This window comes from Octopus sinensis, linkage group LG9 (genome assembly GCF_006345805.1).
Source record: "Octopus sinensis linkage group LG9, ASM634580v1, whole genome shotgun sequence".
NCBI classification, from domain to species: domain Eukaryota; kingdom Metazoa; phylum Mollusca; class Cephalopoda; order Octopoda; family Octopodidae; genus Octopus; species Octopus sinensis.
This window is the reverse complement of record NC_043005.1, coordinates 37,591,636-37,613,822: the sequence shown is the minus strand read 5'-3', so window position 1 is coordinate 37,613,822 and position 22,187 is coordinate 37,591,636. Positions and strand designations below refer to the sequence as shown.

Here is a 22,187-nt window from a genome sequence, read left to right as displayed (position 1 = left end):
GAAAATTCTGAAAGACAAAACTGACTTTGACAGGAACTGAACCCAGAGAGTAGAGAGTCAGGTCAAATGCTATGAGGTATCATAACCCTCACAGTCATAATGGGCATACATACTCAACACCTTGGGTTCAGAGATCAGTTAAAATTCTCAATTTGAATTACATTACATTGTTTGATTATGGTACATCTATATTTCCTGTTTCCTCTCCTTAAAAATCTGAAGCAATACAAATACGTTGGAAATTAGTATTTTCAGTAATAATTATTAAATAACAGCTCATAATTACATGTGTAATTATAATGTAAGGAACCGTGTGTAATTAATTATAAGAAATAATTATTAATCTTTAATTATTATCAACACCTCATAGATGGATGTTTCTGTTTTACCTTTAGTGGTGTATAATTAAATAGGAACAGCAGAAGAATGATAATTGTTTCAATCAGAGATCTTCCCAAATGTAAATTACTGTAATAACAACAAAACAACAGTAATAATGTCTCATGAGAGAATTTGCAACTGCTTACAAGCTTATACCTGTGTTTTATATAAATATATATATATACATATATATATATATATATATATATACACATATGTATGAGTGTGTGCGTGTGTGTGTATCAAATGGATGCATTATAATACTATTCTACACATACAACAACAGCCATACCAACGTCCAGCATACCTCCATCGTCAGCTGCCCCATGAATATCACTGTGGTTTTGACACCTGGGCAGTACCATTCAATCTGGTGGTGTCAACAGCACTAAAATCAGTGTTATTTGGGAATATGTACATAGATATGTATACTATATATATCATCATCAACATCATACTTTAATGTTCGATTTCCATGCTGGCATGGATTGGACAGTTTGACAGGAGCTGACCAGCCAGAGAGCTGTCCAGACTTCAATTGTCAGTTTGGCATGGTTTCTATGGCTGGATGCCATTCCTAATGCCAGCCATTTTACAGAGTGTGCTAGATGCTTTTTATATGCCACTGGTACAGGTGAAATTACATAGCACCAGCATGAGTCTATTTCACATGGCACAGGCACAGGCACAAGTGTCTATTATGTGGTACTGGCATGAGGACCATTTACATGACACTGGCACAAGTACTTATTATGTGGCACTGACACCAGCACCAGCAAATGGCATGCCTGTATGAATGGATGATATATATATATATATATATATATATATATGTATGTGGCTATATAGTAGGGAGTAAATCAAAAATATAACACCAGAAAAAAAATAAGAGATATTTACAGCCAATTGATATTATTAGTTTGATGTTCAAAGAAGAATGGAAAGGGTAAAGAGTATTGCATTCTGGACATAGTCCTTCTTCAGTGGGGTGAGAAAAGTTCACGAGAAACTGAGAAGAGAGGGAAAGAGTAAAAGAACGTGGATGAAGAAAGAAAGTGAGGAATTGTATGTAGGATATGTTCACATGTTTGGACTATGTATGTATGTAGTGTGATAGTTGCAAATGGGCATTACTGTCAACCAAGTTATGCTCATCACTTCCAGTCTTCCATAAAAACAGGTCTGGCCATAGAGAAATATAACCTTGGTTTGATAGAGGTGAGGGTTGGCAACAGCAAGAGCATCTACCTATAGAGAATCTACCTCATCAAATTCCATCTGACCCATGCAGGCATGGAAAAAAGGATGTTAAAGCAATGAAGATGTTGATGATTTATACACACATACGTGCACGCATGCACGAAGACACATACACACAGATACACATGGACATGCGTGTATATGAATATTTGAATATAAGTATCTATATATATATATATATATATATATATATACATATATATCATTGATGTTAAATGACCTTGATGATGATGAGAATATACATACTTACTTACATGCTTATATATATGTTTACCTCCACAAACATGAATACACATAAATATACATGTTAATTTGTTTTTCTATTTTGCCTTAGCTGATAAATATTATCAATAATGATCACAACCAAACAGCACAAATATCAAATGTGACTATGCTAATGGCTCCAAAGTGTGTTTCTGAAAACTTTACCAAACTCGCAGTTCTTTAATGACACACACACACACATACACACAGAACCACACCAACACCAATGGCTGGAAGATTAAGGTACTTAACAGATTCTAAGTTCATGAAAATCTGCTATTTTATAACTATGGAGGTGTGCCCTAAGGCAAGAGAGGCATTATTTTGCCAGCTGTATTCTACCTTGTTGAAAATATGTGTCATTCTTAGTTAGGCATAAAAATAAAGACTTCATCAGTAGAAAATGTCTGGCATTTGCAAATCTTATGGCAAATATCAATTTTTACAGAGCATTCAACAAAAGAATTGTTTGAACAATTCATTTCTTTACTTTTTTTTTTGCAATTGTTTGAAGAGATTTATTAGAAGAAATGTAACTAACAGCTTCCAATTCAAAAGTGCCTTTTCCATCCATATAATCACTCCAGTACCAAATCAGAGATTGCGAAACAAGGAAGGAAAAAATGTGCAAACTAGTTTAAACCAGTAATCAATAATAATGTTGTCCATAAATATACTACGCATGTATCTTCAGAAGCCCTTAACCCTTTCATTACCTCACTTCTGATGAAATATACCGTTTCTGTTTCCATTTATTTTGAAAGTAATGAAGAATTAGTGAAAAATTTTATCATTATTGAGCTGGTATTTCGAACACAAATTCACAGGAAATTTTAATGGAAGGTTTTAATTTTAGACCAATTTAAAGTAGAAAATTTGTATCATAAAATCAGGGATAGGCTCAAGTGGGTTACTATCAAAAGAGTTAATCCCAGGTTAGTCCTGATAAAGATAAAATGATTGCTTAACTTTATTGTTATCATATTTCTATTGAAATACATTAATTTTGCTTCAATTGATGTTTAAAATAATGAAGAATTTAGTGAAATAAATTTTATCCTTAAGAAGCTGGTTTTTAGAACATAAATCAACATGAATATTTGGTGCAATGTTTCAATTTTCATTAAAATAGGAAGCTTATATTGCAGAACTAGGAGTAGTCTTAGGTAGAGCTGGGATCAGAAGGGTCATATTTTAGGCATGTGGTATATGCCTGCATGAGTGTATGAGTGAGTGTTTGTGTGCATGTGCACACATGTACCCTTGTCTTGATGTTGCTTGGCAGTTGACACCATCATACAAATGAGGTTGCTCATTTCTAAGTCTTCCATGAAAAACATGATCATGGGAAAAATTTACTTTGCTTGGAATAGGTGAAGATGGTGACAGAAAGGGCATCTGGCCAAACAAAATCTGCCTCAGTAAATTCCATCTGACCCATGCAAGTATGGAGAAACAGACATCAAAGCAATGATGATGAAAATTAGGTAAGTAAATTTATTTTGCAGGAAGTTATCCTCTAAGGTATAATGAAACTATAATTAAAATGTTTTTCAAATTTTCAAATTATTTTTTTTTATGTATATTTGTATGAATAATTTCTGTAAAGCTACCATGCTTTATGAAACATTGGATATTCAAGATTAATTTCTTGCTGTTTATTTGACAATACTGAAGAGAGTAAAGCTGACTAAAGTATGAGATATCCTTCATCTGACATCATATCTTATTAGCTTCTCTCTCTCTACATGTATATGTATTATATATAATATATATATATATAATATATATATATATATATATATATATATATATATATATATATATGTATATATGTATGTATATATATATATATATATATATATATATATATATATATATATATTATATATATATATTTTTCAAATAAGTATGAGAAGCAGCCTGAAGGATATAAATATTATGAAACACACAGAAGGTTTTATGTCAGTTCATGGGTAAACTGAAATTGTAGGTGTAAGAGAATATATTCTCATGAATTCGCCTGGTATTAATACACACACACACACACACACACACACACGCACACACACATGTGTGTGTGTATATATGGACACACAAGAGATGCAGTGGAATAATAGGAAGGTTATCAGAGAAAGAAGTGTTTGTATGAGGAAGGAGTGCAGGAGCCATAAGACCATAGATCCTTGGGAAATCGATTTTCTCAAATGCCGTGGAAGCTCTTTAGAGGTAGTGGAAATTTTCTGCTATACAGGGAACCTAATTAGCAGTGGGGGGTGGATGTACAGAAAGTGCAATTGCTAGAATAAGACAGGATGGAGAAAATTAAGAGAGATTTTACATCTTTTGGCAACCAAAAGTCTGTTTCTCTGGGTGAAAGAAAGATTGTATGATGCATGTATATGCACAGCAATACCACATGGTAGTGAGATGTGGGCCCTGAATGCAGAGGACAAATGAAGACTAGAGAGGAATGAAGTTAGTATGTTCCATTGGATGTGCAATGACAGAGCATTCACAAAATGAAAGAAAAGTAGGGTATAAGAGGAATTAAATGCATTGTGTAAGACAAAAGGCCGCACTGGTTTGGTCATGTGATGCATATGGATGTAGGCAGTTGCATATAAAAGTGCCAATAAAGTGGACGGAAATTGTGGCAAAGGGAGACTCAGGACGATAGAAGACAAAGTAATAAAGGCTAATCTCATGACACTGAAGGCAATAACAAAGGGCCAAGATATCTGGTATTTTACTGTACTCAAGAAGACCCATCCACCACAGTAGGCTTGATACCAGTGCTGGTGACATGTAAATAACACCCAATACACTCTGTATAATGGTTGACATTAGGAAGGGCACCCAGCTGTAGAAACTATGCCAAAATAAACAATGGAACCTAGTGTGGCTCCCAGCCTTCACATTTACCCTCAAACCATATTAATTGTGGCAGGAAACTGTAGAAGGGGTAGACCCAGAAAGATGGGAGACAAAGTGGTGAGAAAGGAACTTCAGGCACTGGACCTCACTGAGGCCATGACTAGTTACTGAGAGATGTGGCAATTTGCTGTACTTGAGAAGACATAGGAAGCTAAGTAAAATTGCAGTCATCCATACATATAGGCATGTCATTGCAGGCAGGTGCCAGTGCCATGTAAAATGCATTTGTGCGAGTGCTGCATAAATGCACCTATGCCAATGGCTTGTAAAAAGCACCTGGCACACTCTGTAATGTGATTGGCATTAAGAAGGGCATCAGGCATGGAAGCTATGCCAAAACAGACAACTGGAGTCTGGACAGCTTTCTGGCTGGCCAGCTCCTATCAAGCTATCCGACTCTGCCCGCATGGAAAGTGAACATTAAACAATGATGGTAATAGAAAGAGACAGACAGACAGACATAGACAGAAAGATCAAACAAGAGAAGTGTGTGATGGAATAGATGCTTATTCCATTATGTGACAGCAATTCTGTAATGCATGTTATTTCCATAATTAACACTACATCATCTGTCACGCATATATAAAATATACATAGTAGCAATATGTATATATGCGCTGTGTATGTATTTGTGTACAAATATACATACATACATACATATGTTTCTCTTGTTTCTCTCCTTGTTTTTTTCTGTGTCCCTTTCTGTAGAAGAGCATAGGCTCAAAACGTAAAAGACTTTTTCAATTCCTGAGCATTATACTAATACATCTGATTGTTTTCTACACCACCTGTCTTCGTCTTTTGTTTTTTTCGAGAACTCTCCCTATATATATATATGTGATAGATAAGGGCTAAGCATGAAACTTGCAGCCCTTGTATCAGTGTTTTAACTTTCTACCAATAAAAAATAAGTAAAAGTATATCTATATCTATTTACTTATATCTATCTGTCTATCTGCATGTATGTATATATGTATGCAGACAGACATGCATATTAAAATTAATGCATATATAAATCATGACTTTACAAAAAAATGTCATATATATCTGACATCCAATGTATTGGTAAAATAAGTGTAAATTGTATAATAATGGCAGCAATGGTGATGATGGTGACAACGATGAATGGTGGTTATGATGATGATAAAGTTTTACATGATTCCACTGATGAAATTAGAGAATGCGAGTTGTAAATTTTATTTAAAAAATAGATGACGATAATGAAATACAATTCCATCAATTTAGTTATTTTTTTACTATTATTTTATATTATTTTTAGTTACTTTTATGTCTAAGTGGCTATGTAAATAGTTGCATGAATGTGTTATAGTATAGACTGTACTGTAATGAGAGAGAGAGAGAGAGAGGAGAGAGAGAGAGAGGAGAGAGAGAGAGAGAATGTGAGTGAGGAAGTGATAGTGCAAAAGAGAAAGGTAGGAAGACATAGCGAGTATGAGAGAGAAAAAGAAAGAAAGGAAGAAAGAGAAAGATAGAGGTAGAGAGAGTAAGAGAAAAAAGTGAGAGTAAGACAGAAAAGGAAGAGAAAGAGAGAATAGATAGCGAGAGGGGAGAGAGAGAAAATGAAAGAGATAGGATTAGGTAGTGTGTGAGAGAGAGAGAGAGAGAGAAAGAAAAGGAAAAAAGAACTAGAAATAAGAAAATACAAAATGAAGGACAGAAAAAAAAACCTGAAAATATTTTTTTCAGTAAAGGAAGACAGAAATAAAGAAAAATTATATATCTATATACATGCACTAACAAGGAAAATAGATTCCTTCACCTTCACTAGGACAGATATTGCATAAACACACAGAGACATGAACTTATGTACATACTAACATACATGTATACACATATGGATATATATATATATATATATATATATATTATATATATATATATATATATTATATTATATATATATATATATATATATATATATATATATATATATATAATATATATATATATACACATATGGATATATATATATATATATATATAATATATATATATATATATATATATATATACATATATATATATAATATATATATATATATATATACGCACACATGTATGTAATTATCTATGTTGTGCATATAGACATTCGTAGATGGTTCCTGAAATGATTTAGTCCATTCTCCCTCATACATTCCTGCATTTCTAGTTCCACATATGTGACCTTGATGTGGTTATTCAACATGCAAGTAAATCTATAATCTTTCTAAAACAATAAATACCAAAGGAAGAGATTGTTTTCAACACTCAAAATATCAAGACATGCTGACTTACATAAACTTGACTAATCTATGGTGTTGTAAATGTAAATAAGGAAAACATACTATATATATATATATATATATATATATATATATACACACATACATACACATCTACATACACATATGCACAAACATGTACATTTATATGCATATGTAGACATACACATATGTGTGTGTGTATATGTATATATGTGCACATTATATATATATATATGTGCACCTTATATATATATATATATATATACACATATATGGATATATATATATATATATATATATATATATATATATATATATGTTTATATATATATAATTCTCTATAAACAAAAATAAGTGTGTATAGAAATCCTGAAGTATTTTTCTCACCAACATCTGGATCCTTCATGACACATCGAGGTATCTCTCCGCTCCATTTTTCATCTCCTTGGCAAATCCGGGTTGCATTGCCATAGAGTACGTAGCCTTTTTCACAGGTGTATTTTGCCATGGCTCCAAATCTGTTATAGGGAACTATATCCACATTACCATTTAATATTTTTAAGTCATCTCCTCTACATCGTGTATCTGTTTGGAAAAAATAAGAAAAAAGAAATCCATTATTAAAAACATTATATATTAAGCATTCAAAAATTAAATATATCAGCTTTCGTATTTGGTTTGCAAGATTATTGATGTGAAATTGTGTGCTGAAATAGATCATGTATTTTGGGAGGGTCATTTTACAAATAATAATCACATACACTGGTTCTGTTTCACTTCTTTTATTATGATTAGTGAATTATTTCATTTCTTAACCAATTATTTAATTGGTTGTTTGACCAAATGTTTAGTTAGTCAACCAGTCAGCAAAGTTCACGAAGGTCCATTTGTCACTATGCAGGACCTCATCAATGATATGCCTTCTCTACTCCAGGTCTCAGTCCTGCTGCAGAGAGGGCATTTCCTTGATAAAGTCACAAATGGTGATGAAAAGACTCTGACAAACTTAGCTGATTGTTTGACTTACTGAAAAATTAATAAAATAAAGAATTAGTTAATTGACCAAACAGCTAACTATTTGACTAATAATAATTGTTTCAAATTTTGTTACAAGATCAGTAGGTTCAGGGCAGGGGATAAGCTGATTAGATTGACCCCAGTGTTCAACTGGTATTTATTTTATCCACCCCAAAAGGATAGAAATCAAGGGTGACTTGGGCAGAATTAGAATTCAAAGTGTAAAGGTGTACACAATGCTTCTAAGTATTTTGTGAGGTGTGCTAATGATTTTGCAATGCCTTGAGTTTACTATTAATAACAAAAGAAATGAAAAAGAACCTCTGTGTGTGTGTGTTCTTGCTGGAACAATTATGTTCCCAATACACAACAAAGAAAATTAAATAGTTATATGAGATGGTACTGGCATATATGAATAAGATAAGATACAGACAAAGTGTGTGTGTGTAAACAAACTACTTTCATTTATATCTACATAAACACAGCCATTGCTTGCTATATGGAAGTCCATTGGACAAAATGTACCTGTAATTTAAAAGTGCAGACTGGTCACCTCATATCACACTGATTCATATTAAGAGCTTCGTTAAGAATACATATGCCTGTGGAATTCTCAGCCAATTATACATCTTAATTCAATGAGCAGGTAATTCAGTTGACCAAACATGATCACAGACATGGAAAATTTACATGGTATACGAAGGGATGCTGAAAAGTTCCTGGTCTTAAAGCTATCACAAAAAGCCTGGTTGGAGGCCCAGCCTTCTGAATTCTTTTACAGGGCTTGGAAAAACTGAAGGAATGCTGCAATAAGTGTGTGAATCTGAGAGGAGAATATGTTGAATAAAATCATAATTAACTGAGCCTCCTGTATTTTCTTTTACCTAAAGCCAGGAACTTTTCAGCACCCTCTTGTAATCCATGGTGCAGCATGCAAATTGCTGCATTTATAAAACAGTTATCTCCTTATTAGATAGACACTTCTCTAGAAACCAATATAAGCTTTTCAATAGGAAAATAGTCAAACTATTTCATTCCACCTCTCCCAGTATAGCACAGAACATAGCTCCCTCTAATATAGTTAATTAAATTGGTATTATCGTAATAGATTACAGATGAATGTTAACAGAGCCATCTGAACTGGCTGAAATTGTATAAATCTATAAAAGAACCTTATTAAAAATGTGCTCATCAGCTCCTTGAATAAGCCTTAAAAGAAATGAATTTAAGAGTAGATAGGCCCAGCACCTTCGTATCAAGCAAAGAATACAATAAAATTATCAAGTTACCTTTGGTACATGAAAAAAGCAATGTTGCATTCTACAGTCAAATCATAGAGAGACAAAGAAACAAAATGCATTCTTTGTACCAAAGAAATGTTACAAATTTTATTTTTGGGAATGCAGAGTTTTGTAAATAAAAATCCGAGAAGATGAATTTCTATAATAGATAAAGGTTTATAATTTAAGAAGGTCCTATAAATTTTCTGCCAGAAGAAAATTTATAGGACTTCTTAAATTATAGACCTTCACATGAAGCCAAGAATATAGAATTTTCAATACACCAAAAATGATTGTACTTCAGCTTCATTACACATATTTCACACTCTACATAACATACACTGCATATAGTATTACAAAAAAGTACCCTTGTACAGTAACATCAACCACCACTACCACTAAGATATTTTTTGGCTACACTACATATAATACAGAAATGAATACATCAATATACATATACATATTGTATCCAAATGTACAAATACAAAATGCAGAATACCATCCTACGCTGCATCTGTTATGGTTTCATACAACCCTAGATATATTGGTCAATTATATTTCCATTACCAAAAAGCTGCCACCTTCATCTTATCTACATTTCTATCATAACCTTTATAATATTGCATCCCACCTCGTTATCATTTTTCGATTTATTTACACCAAAACTTTCATCACATACCTCACCATCATTATCATCATTATTATTTTCTTGTTTTCATCCACATTTCATCATTCACTGTTTTGCTTTGATTATTTTTATTTCATTTATTTTTATTTTTATTAGCTGTATTATTTTTTTCTTTTATGCTTTTACTTGTTTCAGACATTAGACTGTGGCCATACAGGGGCACCATCTTGGAGAATTTTTAGTCAAAAAAAAATCGACCCCAGTACATATTTCTTTTCTCTTTAAAGCTTGGTACTTATTCTATTGGTCTCTTTTGCAGAACTGCTAAGCTATGGGGCATAGCAAACCAACACTAGATGTCAAGAGGCATTGGTGGGACAAACATAGGCACAAAAACATACAGACACTACACACACATGTACATGTATGTGTGTGTATATACATGTGTGTGTGTGTATATATATATATATAATCATCATCATTACCTTCCATGCATGCCAGCAGGACTAACCTGGGTGATGATGATGATTATATGTCTATATATATATATATATATGGTTGTAGGAAAACTTCGTCCTTATGAAGTTCCCACAGAGCCACAGTATGTCACATTTGACTGGATGGGTTGATCTATTCATCTATCCAAATAAAATACAAGAAATAAACAGTCAGACGAGGGAAATAACATATGATTTGTTTGGTTGATTCTGTACAATGTGTTGCTTCTGTTTAGTAAACAGTTTCTGAATAATTTTTGTTATTCTAAACTTACTTTAAAAGATAGCAATTCAGTTTCAATCAAAGATTTTTTTTCATGTTTTTGTTTTTTGTTGTTTTTGTTTTGATAGTGGGTGTATTTATGACAAAAACACATAAAAAATTCTTTAAAAATCAATTGTAAAGAAGAAAACGCATTCTAACAAATCAGATACAAATATAAAAAGAAGACCAAGACTACTGATAGCCACTGTTAAAATGAAAGCATTTTATTTATTTTTGTAGCTTAAATCCTCAACAGAGGGAGATAGAACTTTCTTGTTTGCATGAAAATGCTGGCAAGAAAGTTAAATATCAGGAGAAAATTATTTTGCTCACCTTATTCGCAGATGTTAGTTTTGATAAATAGTTGGAGAAAGTAGTGACCAGTTAGACAATGGCTGAGTTAGAGAAGAATCTCGAGGGTGATTGAATGACATTGCTGTCTAAATACCATTATCAGTGACCCAATCATTTCTCCTTTTCACGTCTTCTTTTGTCAAAGTTTTACACTACGAACTGTGTTTAACCATAAAGAAAATTGACACAATGACCAAGGTAATTTCTCTGAGACCTTTGGCTGACAAAAAGAAGTTTATGAAAGACTATATCCAGATGAGGATTCACAATCCAATATCTAAGTATGAATCTAAACAATATTCTTTAAAATTAGCTGCCACACACTGGCTTTATTGAATGCCAAAATATTTAGCTATTATGACAATATCTGTATAAAATCACTAGCTGACAGAACTAACTGATTATTGGTGCCAAGTGATTAGTCATATGATTCAAGAGACACGAAATAAAAAAAAAAAAACTCACGAAACTTAATATCATATTTCTTGCTGATAAATTAAAATCTGAAACTATTGATAATTTACAGGTATTGCTTTGTTTTTTTTTAAATTTATGTTTTTAATGAATATTTTGTTATTAAAGATGTATGTAGTAATAGATTAATCATTGGTTGGACAAACTTTTGTCATAAGCTGCTGCTGTCTAACTCCCCCCCCACACTTCTATTGCCCTGCCACTTGTCTCATTCTCCCTGATCTACCCTTAGTCCTTTTACCCAACTGGTATATGCCACTAACAATTCCCCCTTCCTTGTTTGTCACTCACTTCATTCTTGTATATCCCCACCTCTAACTAGCCATCACTCTCATCATGTCCCTTTGTCCCAATCTCCTATCACATTCACCCTCTTGTACCTTGTGGGCACATACTGAAACTGAATCACCACCATCTTTTGGCTAGTCATGTATCTCCTCCACAGCAAGACACTTGTTGCTATCCCTCTATAATAATCTCACTTCTCATAAGAGGACATAAAGCTACTACCCTTAATATTATCATCACTCAGTTTGAGTGGTTTTGTCTAGTGAGTTATTCAGTGTTCACACTTGTGCTGATGACATGAAAAATCACCCAGAACACTCTATAAAGTGGGTGATATTAGGAAGAGCATCAAGGTGTAGGAACCATGCCACTGTGGATATTGGAGCCTGATGCTGTCTTCTGACAAGTTAGATCTTATTAAATCATTCAAGCTATGCCAGCATGAAAGACAGACATTATATGATGATGTTGTACAGATGTTCAAATCAAAACTTATTTGCGAATATATCCAGTCAACTCCTTTGATGAGGGTTTTTGACCAATGTTTTCCATTTCCCTATTTTGTAAGTTTCCTTCTACAGATAACACACAGGCACAGAAGAAAAAAAAGAGAACTGAGTCCATGTAAATGGGAAATGACTTAGATAAGTAACTAAAAAGCAGAAGTTTATGAGTTTCAATACATTTATATGTTACAGGAAGAATAGAAATCTGATGTCTTAGGTCTTGCACTGAGAGAAAAGGATTTTTTCATTTGAGAGAAATATCTGAAAGCATTGACATTTAAAGTAGATTGCTATGACACTAAAGAATGAGCTTGGTGATATTAGTAGAGAGAAATCAACAGACTGGTTGTATTAGTTTGAAAATATACTACAGATATGTTTCTACGAAAAGACTCAAGCTGCTTCAAATATGTGCAAGAAGAAGAATATATTGTCTGACAGAGCTACCAAAAGGTAGTTGTCGGTGAAAATCTACATCTAAATTCAGTTCAAAGAAAGAAGGAGCTGGTAAATCTAAATTTGTATTCTTGTGGTTTGGAAATTTATTTTGCAAGTTTTTTTTAACAGGTACAACATGCTATATAGAAGCAAGGAAGATGATAAATATCAGAAACACACACACACACACAAACACATAAAGGTGCAGGTATGGCTGTATGGTTAAAGAGTTTGCTTCTAAACCATCTGGTTCTGCCCCATGACATGGAATCTTTGGCAAGTGTCTTCTACTAAATAGCTCTGAGAGGTCCAAAGCTTTGTGAGTAGTTTGGTGCATAGAACTGCAAGAAGCCCACTCCATTGTATGTGTGTGCATGTGCATATAGATATAAGGATGTAAGGCAAGGTTGGCAGTAGTGGGATTTGAACTCAGAATATAAAGAGCTGGAAGAAATGCTGTTATACATTTTTCTCCAATGCTTTAACAGTTCTACAATTTCTCTGTCTTTAAAGTGAACAATAATTATTCTCTTGATAAAGGTAAAAGACAGATAAAACTATATGCTTAAAACAGGGTCAAACCTCATATATATATATGTGTGTGTGTGCGTGTGTGTAATATATATATGTACTCATATACATGTGTGTCAGTATGTGTGTATGTATAACACCAAAGCTTTACAGTACAAACCTCACACACCTTTCAATTTTATGTCAATTTTCTTTCACCTGCCAAGTATTTTTCGTATTGAAGTTTATTTCCAAACAATAAATAGCAGTGGTTTATGTCAGAATGTATTTATGTCTAAGTGGCTGTGAGTGTCTATCTGTCTACTTATTTCATCTCTGTCAACTGTTATAGCTTGAAACACCTCTATTTATAGGAAGGACATGTAATAACCTTTGATAAACCAGTCATTGTCTGTGCTGCGTGATAGCTTTATTAAAACAGGTAATAATATATAATTTGGCTTAATCACTTGTGACTTGGACATCTCCAGTCTATAAAAAGAAAAATTCACCCAACATAAGAACAATAGGTAGATGACTGTACATATTGATTCTGTGGAACTGACCAAACCAATAATTTATTTAGGTGACCACAATTAAAAATGATAAGACAGTTTGAAAGGTTCTATTTTAGTTTATGTAATCAAATAATCAAATAAAACAAAAAAAAAAATTAATGCAAAACTTATACCAAAAAATACCTCTGGAGGACATAAGGCATCAAGTTTCACACTTTTCATACAATGAAAATAACAGCCGTATAGGTATGTATGTATATGAAATTATATCTTCTTTTAACATCCATGTATATGTATATACACACATATATTTTCCATCTATCGGTGTGTGATTGCGTGTGCGTGGAGGAAACAGATGAGATCCAGAGATTTCAAAATAGAAGCCCCTTTGTAGTGTTGAGTCTTGGTAAAGGGTTCGGTGTGTAAGTTCAAATTATTTGAGCACTACTAAGTGTTTTCTATATGTGTGTATGTATTTGTGCATGCATATGAGTTTGTAGGTGTAGACATGAGAAATTCCCTTCACACACAACCAAATGGATTCAGTTTCAGTTTCTGCTGCACACATTTGAGAAAGCATCTTCTGTGAGCTGAGCAAAGCTTTACGAGTCGATTAGGTAGACTGAAACTGCAAGAAACCCATCCCATATATACATAAATACATACATATATTATGTGATTTTATGCCTTTTTATCTGCATGTATGTGTGCATATGTTTGATTGACCTTGTTTTGACATCATGTACAGATTGTAAACAATTGTTATCATCATATAAGTAGAAGCATTTGTCTACAATCTCTACTGAGAGCATGTCCAGTCACATTGGAAACAAGGAAAAAATCTGGTCAATACAAACCTTCATTAATGAATTTTGCCACACAAATATGAAAAAGTGGATGTTGAAGTTATTATAACAGTAATAAGATTACATACATATATCTACATATGCATTCATATATATATATATATATATATATACACACACACATATATATATATACACACATACACACACACATATATATATATATATATACATATGCTATTAACATTCACATGAGCCCAACAGAGCACATTATAACATATCTTAAAGTATAACTCATGAAGCTACCCAACCAATGATTATAGGTAAATACAGAGCTCTGACATTGGCCTCTAATGAGAAATGAAATAGAATGTTAGAGAAATTTTGCAACATTTTGTTGAAGAAAATATAATTTGTACAACTTCATGGAATTACATTTCTCTCCTATGACAAAATTTTGTGTTTGTACTACTCCATCAAGTGAATTATGGAACAAATACCTTGGTGGTCTTTTAATACATAGCAATCAGACACTTGGGGTTAGATAAAAAGTTGACCAGGCCACCATATAATATACCTCAGATCATACACAGAATCAAACAGAAGGTGAGTATAAATTGCACTGAATCGTGTTTATGTTCACAATCCCAAGGCACACAATGCACACCTACGTTAATAGTGTGTGTAGTGGCCATTAGAATTGTGTGTTGGTAAGCGAAATTACTGTTTCCTGACCTGGTTGACTACTGCCAATTATATACAATGGTGGGTCTGAAATAAATATTTATGAGGAAATAATCGTGTTTACCGACACACAATTATATATGGAATCACCGTTTAATGAATGTCTTCGATGCTGGCATGGGGTTGCTGGTTCTGCAGAAGCCCATGAGTAGGAGCACTGCATCAAGTTCCAATGTCTACGTGTATATATGTGTAAGTGTATGTGTGCATTTGAGTGTGTGTGTGTGTGTGTGTGTGTGAATGTGTGTGTGTGTGTGTACTTTATGACTTCATTCAGGCATAGTGATACAAATAATCAATTACAAGAAGTTAATATATTTAAACTTTAGAGTAAAGTGATTGGAGGATATAGAGCATAGTATCAGTTAGCAAATGATACAAGGACAGAAGTTACATAATCACATTCATTAGCTAATAGTTGTTTCTGCTATCAGAAGCAGTGCACACACAGCTGAGTGTTTGTGCAACATGCTATAGCTTCCTCAGAATGATTAAAATAAATCATATATATATATATGTATCTAGGGATCACCAACACTTTATTATCTCTCTTTCTTTCTACCTCTCCTGTCAAACATTTTTTCCCAACCAGTCACCATGCTTGACCTCTGATTATTTTCTCATATTCCTTTCTGTAGGCTCAAAACGTAAAAGACTTTCTCACTTTCCTGAGCATCAAGCTAATAGACCTGCTTGTTGTTCATACACCTGCCTTTGTCTTTTGTTTTTCTGTAAATTGAAATTATATATATATATATATATATACACACACACACACACATGGATGTATATGTACTGTTAAATATTGGAGAGCCTTTTAACTGTTGCCAGATATTGTAGGAATGTATACAAATTCTTTCTATGCTGTTCAGTGTAGGTGTGATTGTCAAAGATATGAAGATATGAAAATGTCTAAGAAACTAAGAATGGTTTTATCATTTCTATTTAGAAACATACTGTGAATGATTTGAAATTATTCAACCAACAAACTTAAAGACATTAAGTGTTAGAGACTACCCACAAACCACAAATGCACTAGTCTTCAGTTTTCTTTATCTGTCATCACTCAACTAACAACCAATCAACAATCACAAGTCCCACACCCTCAAACAATGGTACTTATTAGACAATACTCAAGTGAATAATATCAAATTCCATCAAACCTCATGATGAAACTCAGAGACAAATGATATGAGGAATAAGTTTTTATCAAAACATGAAAGTTTTGAGCAGACAAAAAATTTGTAATGATTATCAGAGAGGAAATAACTTTTATTTCCTTTCAGACAATTGCTGAAAATTAGAAAAGGAAATGGAAGAATGAAGAATAGATAATGAGTAAAAGAACAAGGAAACACTGTTCTAGCAACTGTTAGAATTATTATCATCTGAACTTATTTCTGAAGCAAGGGAAGAATAAAAATTAATTTTATGTATTGTCATTATTTATTGTTGACGTAGTCACCGTCATCATCATCATCATCATCCTCTTCATCATCGTCTCCTTAATAATGGTGACATCAATCAGATGGAACTTGTTGAGACAGGTTTTCTGTGTTTGTATGCCCTTCCTGTCACAACCCTCAACTGTTTCCAAATGAGGTGATATTTCCTTCTGACTGGACAAGATTTCCTGGAATATTACAAATGAAGAACACTGCTTGTACAACAGTGACACTCATTTGCAATTACCATGTGATGTAAAGATAAGGAAGCACACAAATGCATATGTACATATATAGATATATATATAATGTGTACTGTTCATTTGTTGATGATATCAGCAAAAACAATCACAAATATGAAAGTGAAATAGCATTTAATAAATACAGCACCAATGAGAAAGCTACTTCAAGTTTCATACTTGAAAAGTACAGTATTCACCCACAATGTTATAAAGTATTCAAGTTCATGTAGCATGAGTACTCAGTGCAAGTGAATTCAGCAAAAAGTGACATGTTTTCATCATCATCATCATCATCATCATCATCGTTTAACGTCCGTTTTCCATGCTAGCATGGGTTGGACAGTTCGACCAGAGTCTGGGAAGCCAGAAGGCTGCACTTGGCTCCAGTCTGATCTGGCAGTGTTTCTACAGCTGGATGCCCTTCCTAATGCCAACCACTCCGTGAGTGTAGTGGGTGCTTTTTACATGCCACCAGTATAGGTGCCAGACGAGGCTGGCAAATGGCCACGATCGGATGGTGCAAAAATATTTAAGTGTTGATATTGAGCATGTCATTCTTTACCATATACACTCAGCATTAACATTATTCTTCCTCTTTTGTATGATAGAACATTTTCTGGCAAACTTAACCTTCGTCTTCTGTTTAAAGGGACATCAATCTAGTTTTCAAGATCAGAAATATCTGCCTTTTATTCGGAACAACTCTTCTCTTTTCTCATGTTATTTCTAGTCTATTCTCATTGAGTAGTTATGTTGCATGAGCTTGAATAATTAGTGGATTGTACTCAGTATGCTGCATATAAGCACAGCTGAATACTGTACTTAATGAGTAAGAAACTAAAAGCAGTTCATTCATAACTTTTGTACTTATCACATGCCATATATATGTGCATGTGTGTACTTATATATGTATGAGTATATACATATGCACATAAATATACATATATATGTATACATATGAACATATACATACATTATATATATGTATACATACATATATATATATATATATATATATATATATATATATATATATATATATATATATATTCTCTGTGTCTCTCTCTTCTCTCTCTGTACGTAATGTAAAGCATGATTGGAGTAATCAACCAACCAACTAACATTTATATCACCTATAATTATATCAAGTTATTTGAATAACAATAAATTATATTGAATGCATCAAATGATAGCAGACCCTAAGAATGCCGCTAACAGAGATTCTTTACTTCTGTGATTTCTTTACATGTATATTCCAATATTATTTAATATCAACAATTCTCTTTTGCATCTCATCTCAAATAGTGCGTGTATTGTTATTTCATGACCGGCCATGCTATAGTTTACAATATTTCTATGTCTATAAGTTCTCTAATTTACTTTTGATAATAAAGAACCTGATAAATACAGATACATGAAGATTTCCAACAGTATAGATTAATTTAGAATATTTATCAGCAAGATATTGTTACTCTGTGAATTGTGACTGTGCTAAATAGATGAAATGGCATCATCAAGGAGAAATAATAGAGATGGTGCCTTGCTTCGCCCATTATTCATATAAGCTAATTAAAAAATTGAACAACTCAGACCTCCAATGTATTTCTGATAACAATACTGCTTTGAGATGAGGAGGAAACACGTGGATGGAAGAGTGGCTCAAGAGATCACAGATGTGTGACGAAAGATTTCTTGACAATGGTCATAGAATAAAATAGGAAAAATAATATACAAGTGAAGAACAAATATATAGTGCATGAGTAACTGTCCCAAAATATAACAATATCTGTTTCAATACACAATTTCACATCAAGAATCTTGCAAAACAAATTCATAAATGTAATACTGAATATGACAAGTGAGACTGGATGGCTCACAGTTATTGCCTGGCTGTACAATCAACATGAGAAATCATGATGGGATCTAGTATGCACTAAAAGACTGTAGGGAAGATTTCTTTGAGCCTGTGTCACCTCACTTAGTCTTGAGCAGTAAAGTATGATGGAAGTTTAACCTGAATGTCTTTTGTTTCATGTTGCTAGCATCAGCTGGATTATTAAAGAAAAAAGAACATGCCTCTAGATATCATTGGACATTGGCTTCCAGCAGTATGAGCAGCTGTTGAATGTTGTGTGTGTGTGTGTGTGTGTGTGTACGCACATATACATATACATGCATATACATATATATAAGTTTAACAAGTGTCATAACAGAAAACACTTGACCTTTGAGTCACTCTGTAACTTCTGCTAATTATAAATAATAGAAAATAAGTATTCAAGTTTTGAGTTCTATTATCCTGCTTGCATTACCAAATCCCTCTCTGTCTGTCTGTCTGTCTGTCTCGCTCTCTCTGTATATATAAGCTCAAACTTTATAACTGATCACCATAAATTGGCTAAAGAAAACGTCTAATATTGGGGCATACATTCCTTTAGTCAATACATGGTGAATGCTTATAAGCTTTAAGCTTATGATTATTATTATTTACAGAATTGTCACTCATCATTGCTTCTACATTTAACATATATATATATATGATATATATATATATTATATATATATATATTATATATATATATATATATATTTCTTTACTACCCACAAGGGGCTAAACATAGAGGGGACAAACAAGGACAGACAAAGGGATTAAGTCGATTACATCGACCCCAGTGCGAAACTGGTACTTAATTTATCGCCAATGAAAGGCAAAGTTGACCTCGGCAGAATTTGAACTCAGAAAGTAATGGCAGACGAAATACGGCTACGCATTTCGCCCGGTGTGCTAACATGTCTGCCAGCTCGTCGCCTTTTTTTTAATATATATATATATATATATGTATTCTTACATGCATATTTGCACACATATATGTGTATGCGCATGTGAGATGGAAGAAGCTTACAACCAGAGTCACACAGGTATATCAACCATACATATGCCGAAACTTAATTGAATGCTTTTCCTAATCACAGTTATATTATGGACAAAATAATTTAAGAATAACAATACTGTTTTTTAAAAAATCTAATAAAGGAAGATGAAGAGGAAAAGAAAGAATATGTATTGTATCTATCAGTGTTGGTTTTCTCCCCTGAGTAACAGTTAGAAAGCTGGAATTTTGATTCAGTGGGTGACATGGAAATGAAGGACAGGCTATGATGGAACAGAAGCCTTTGAAAATAGAAGAGTTGTTTGGAGAAGGTAGTTATTTGGATTTGAAACACCTTATAGACATGGAAACTTGTTATATGCAAGAGAGTGAGCAGAGAGAGAGAGAGTGAGAGAGAGGAAGGAGATAGGTCGATTTACACTGAAAGAATATGTCTATGAGAATGCTTGCAGACACAATGGTAGAAGGACAAGCTGGCATTCAATAAAAAGAAAAGCTATATTTAGAGAGAGAAATATGTGTGCATCTATGGTGGCAGGGAAGTATGAAGGGGTGGAAGACAATTAGATAGACAAGTATAGACATGCTAAGAGCTTAGAATGGAAAAGGCTAAAAGAAAAATGATCTATTTGAATAATTTCTTCTCATCTGCAGTAATTATCTAATTAGTTTGACATCAATATTGAAATTACAGCATAATTCTGTAGAAACAGATCGATGCCAATGACTGTAAGAATAAAGACTGATTAAAACTAAGAACAGAACTCAACTATTTTTTCTAACCTTTGAATTCTGCTTGGAAATAGAAATAATCTGAAGAAAAAAAAATTAAAGAAATAATATGAACATTTCTAGGTGCAGGTATGGCTATAGATACAAGAATGAGTGTGTGGCTAACAAATTTGTTCCATAACCACATGGTTTGCAGTTCAGTCCTACAGCATGAAACCTTGGGGAAATGTCATCTGCTATGGAATATTTGAATCTGAGTTTTCCTCATCAGTCAATGACCCAAAATATCAAAGTAGTTTTGCACCATTACCATCGAGACACTCAATCTTGGAGGAACCAGTGCTGTTATTAAGCTAATGGGAAAAAGCTAGCAAATGTATACTAAGACAGAAGCAAACAAGATATATAAATACAATAGACAAAGAATTGTGCATATGTAACAACACAAAGCCTTACAGCTATATACAACAGAAGAAAAAATAATTGTTATACATATACCACAAATGCTACAGAAAGAGCTTTGCAGCTATTGAACGAACTTAGTGGGGTTGCGTAAAGATGAAATGGAGTAAGGCCTAGAGGACATAACAGAAGCCCAGAACAGCACGACCAGTCTGGTCAAAGGCTGGGTGAAAAATAACAGCATGTGTATGTGTGTGTATACATATGAGCATGTGTATGTGTATAGATATATATATATATTGAGTGGGTTATGTCTCCTTGTCTTGACATCACATACTAGTTGTAAACAGGTGTTACCTTCATACAAACAGTGCCTTTTGCTTCCAATCTTCTGTGAAAGTAGGTTCCCCCATGGGGTGAAAAATATCCCATTACTTGAAAACAAGTTTGGTTTGGCAACAGAAAGGGCATCCAACTATAAAAAAATGTTCCTCGACAAATTCCATCTGACCCATGCAAGAATGGAAAAAGGGACATTAAAGTGATGAGGAGGATTTCCAATAATGGCAAATGCTGTAGAGCAGAGTTAAAATCTGATGAAGTTAAATGTGCAGCTTGGTTTTTTACTTCTTTGTAAAGCCTGGTGCAATTAAAAGTTGACTACTGGCACTCAGATTATTATGATACTCTGCAATGAAGGTACATGGCTTAGTGGTTTGAGTATTTGGATCAAGGCGGCGAGCTGGCAGAATCGTTAGCACGCCAGGCGAAATGCTTAGCGGTATTTCGTCTGCTGTTACATTCTGAGTTCAAATTCCGCCGAGGTCGACTTTACCTTTCATCCTTTCGGGGTCGATAAATTAAGTACCAGTTACGCACTGGGGTCGATGTAATCGACTTAATACCTATGTCTGTCCTTGTTTGTCCCCTCTACGTTTAGCCCCTTGTGAAATAGGTTTGAGTATTTGGATCATGATCGTAAGGTCATCAGTTCAATTCTTCAAGGAGCATTGTGTCCTTGGGCAAGAGATTTTATTTCACATT

The 22,187-nt window shown here is 33.4% G+C and overlaps 1 protein-coding gene across 8 annotated transcripts in view; it reads right to left on the bottom strand.

Moving 5' to 3' along the window:
- Positions 1 to 22,187, bottom strand: part of LOC115215824 (protein lev-9-like) — a 1,149,105-nt gene that overhangs the window by 665,256 nt on the left and 461,662 nt on the right. For all 8 annotated transcript variants that reach the window (XM_036505906.1, XM_036505907.1, XM_036505908.1 and 5 more), the window contains exon 4: positions 7,494 to 7,691. In XM_036505906.1, coding sequence (XP_036361799.1) covers positions 7,494 to 7,691 — 198 coding nt within the window. The remainder of the gene's footprint in view (positions 1 to 7,493; positions 7,692 to 22,187) is intronic.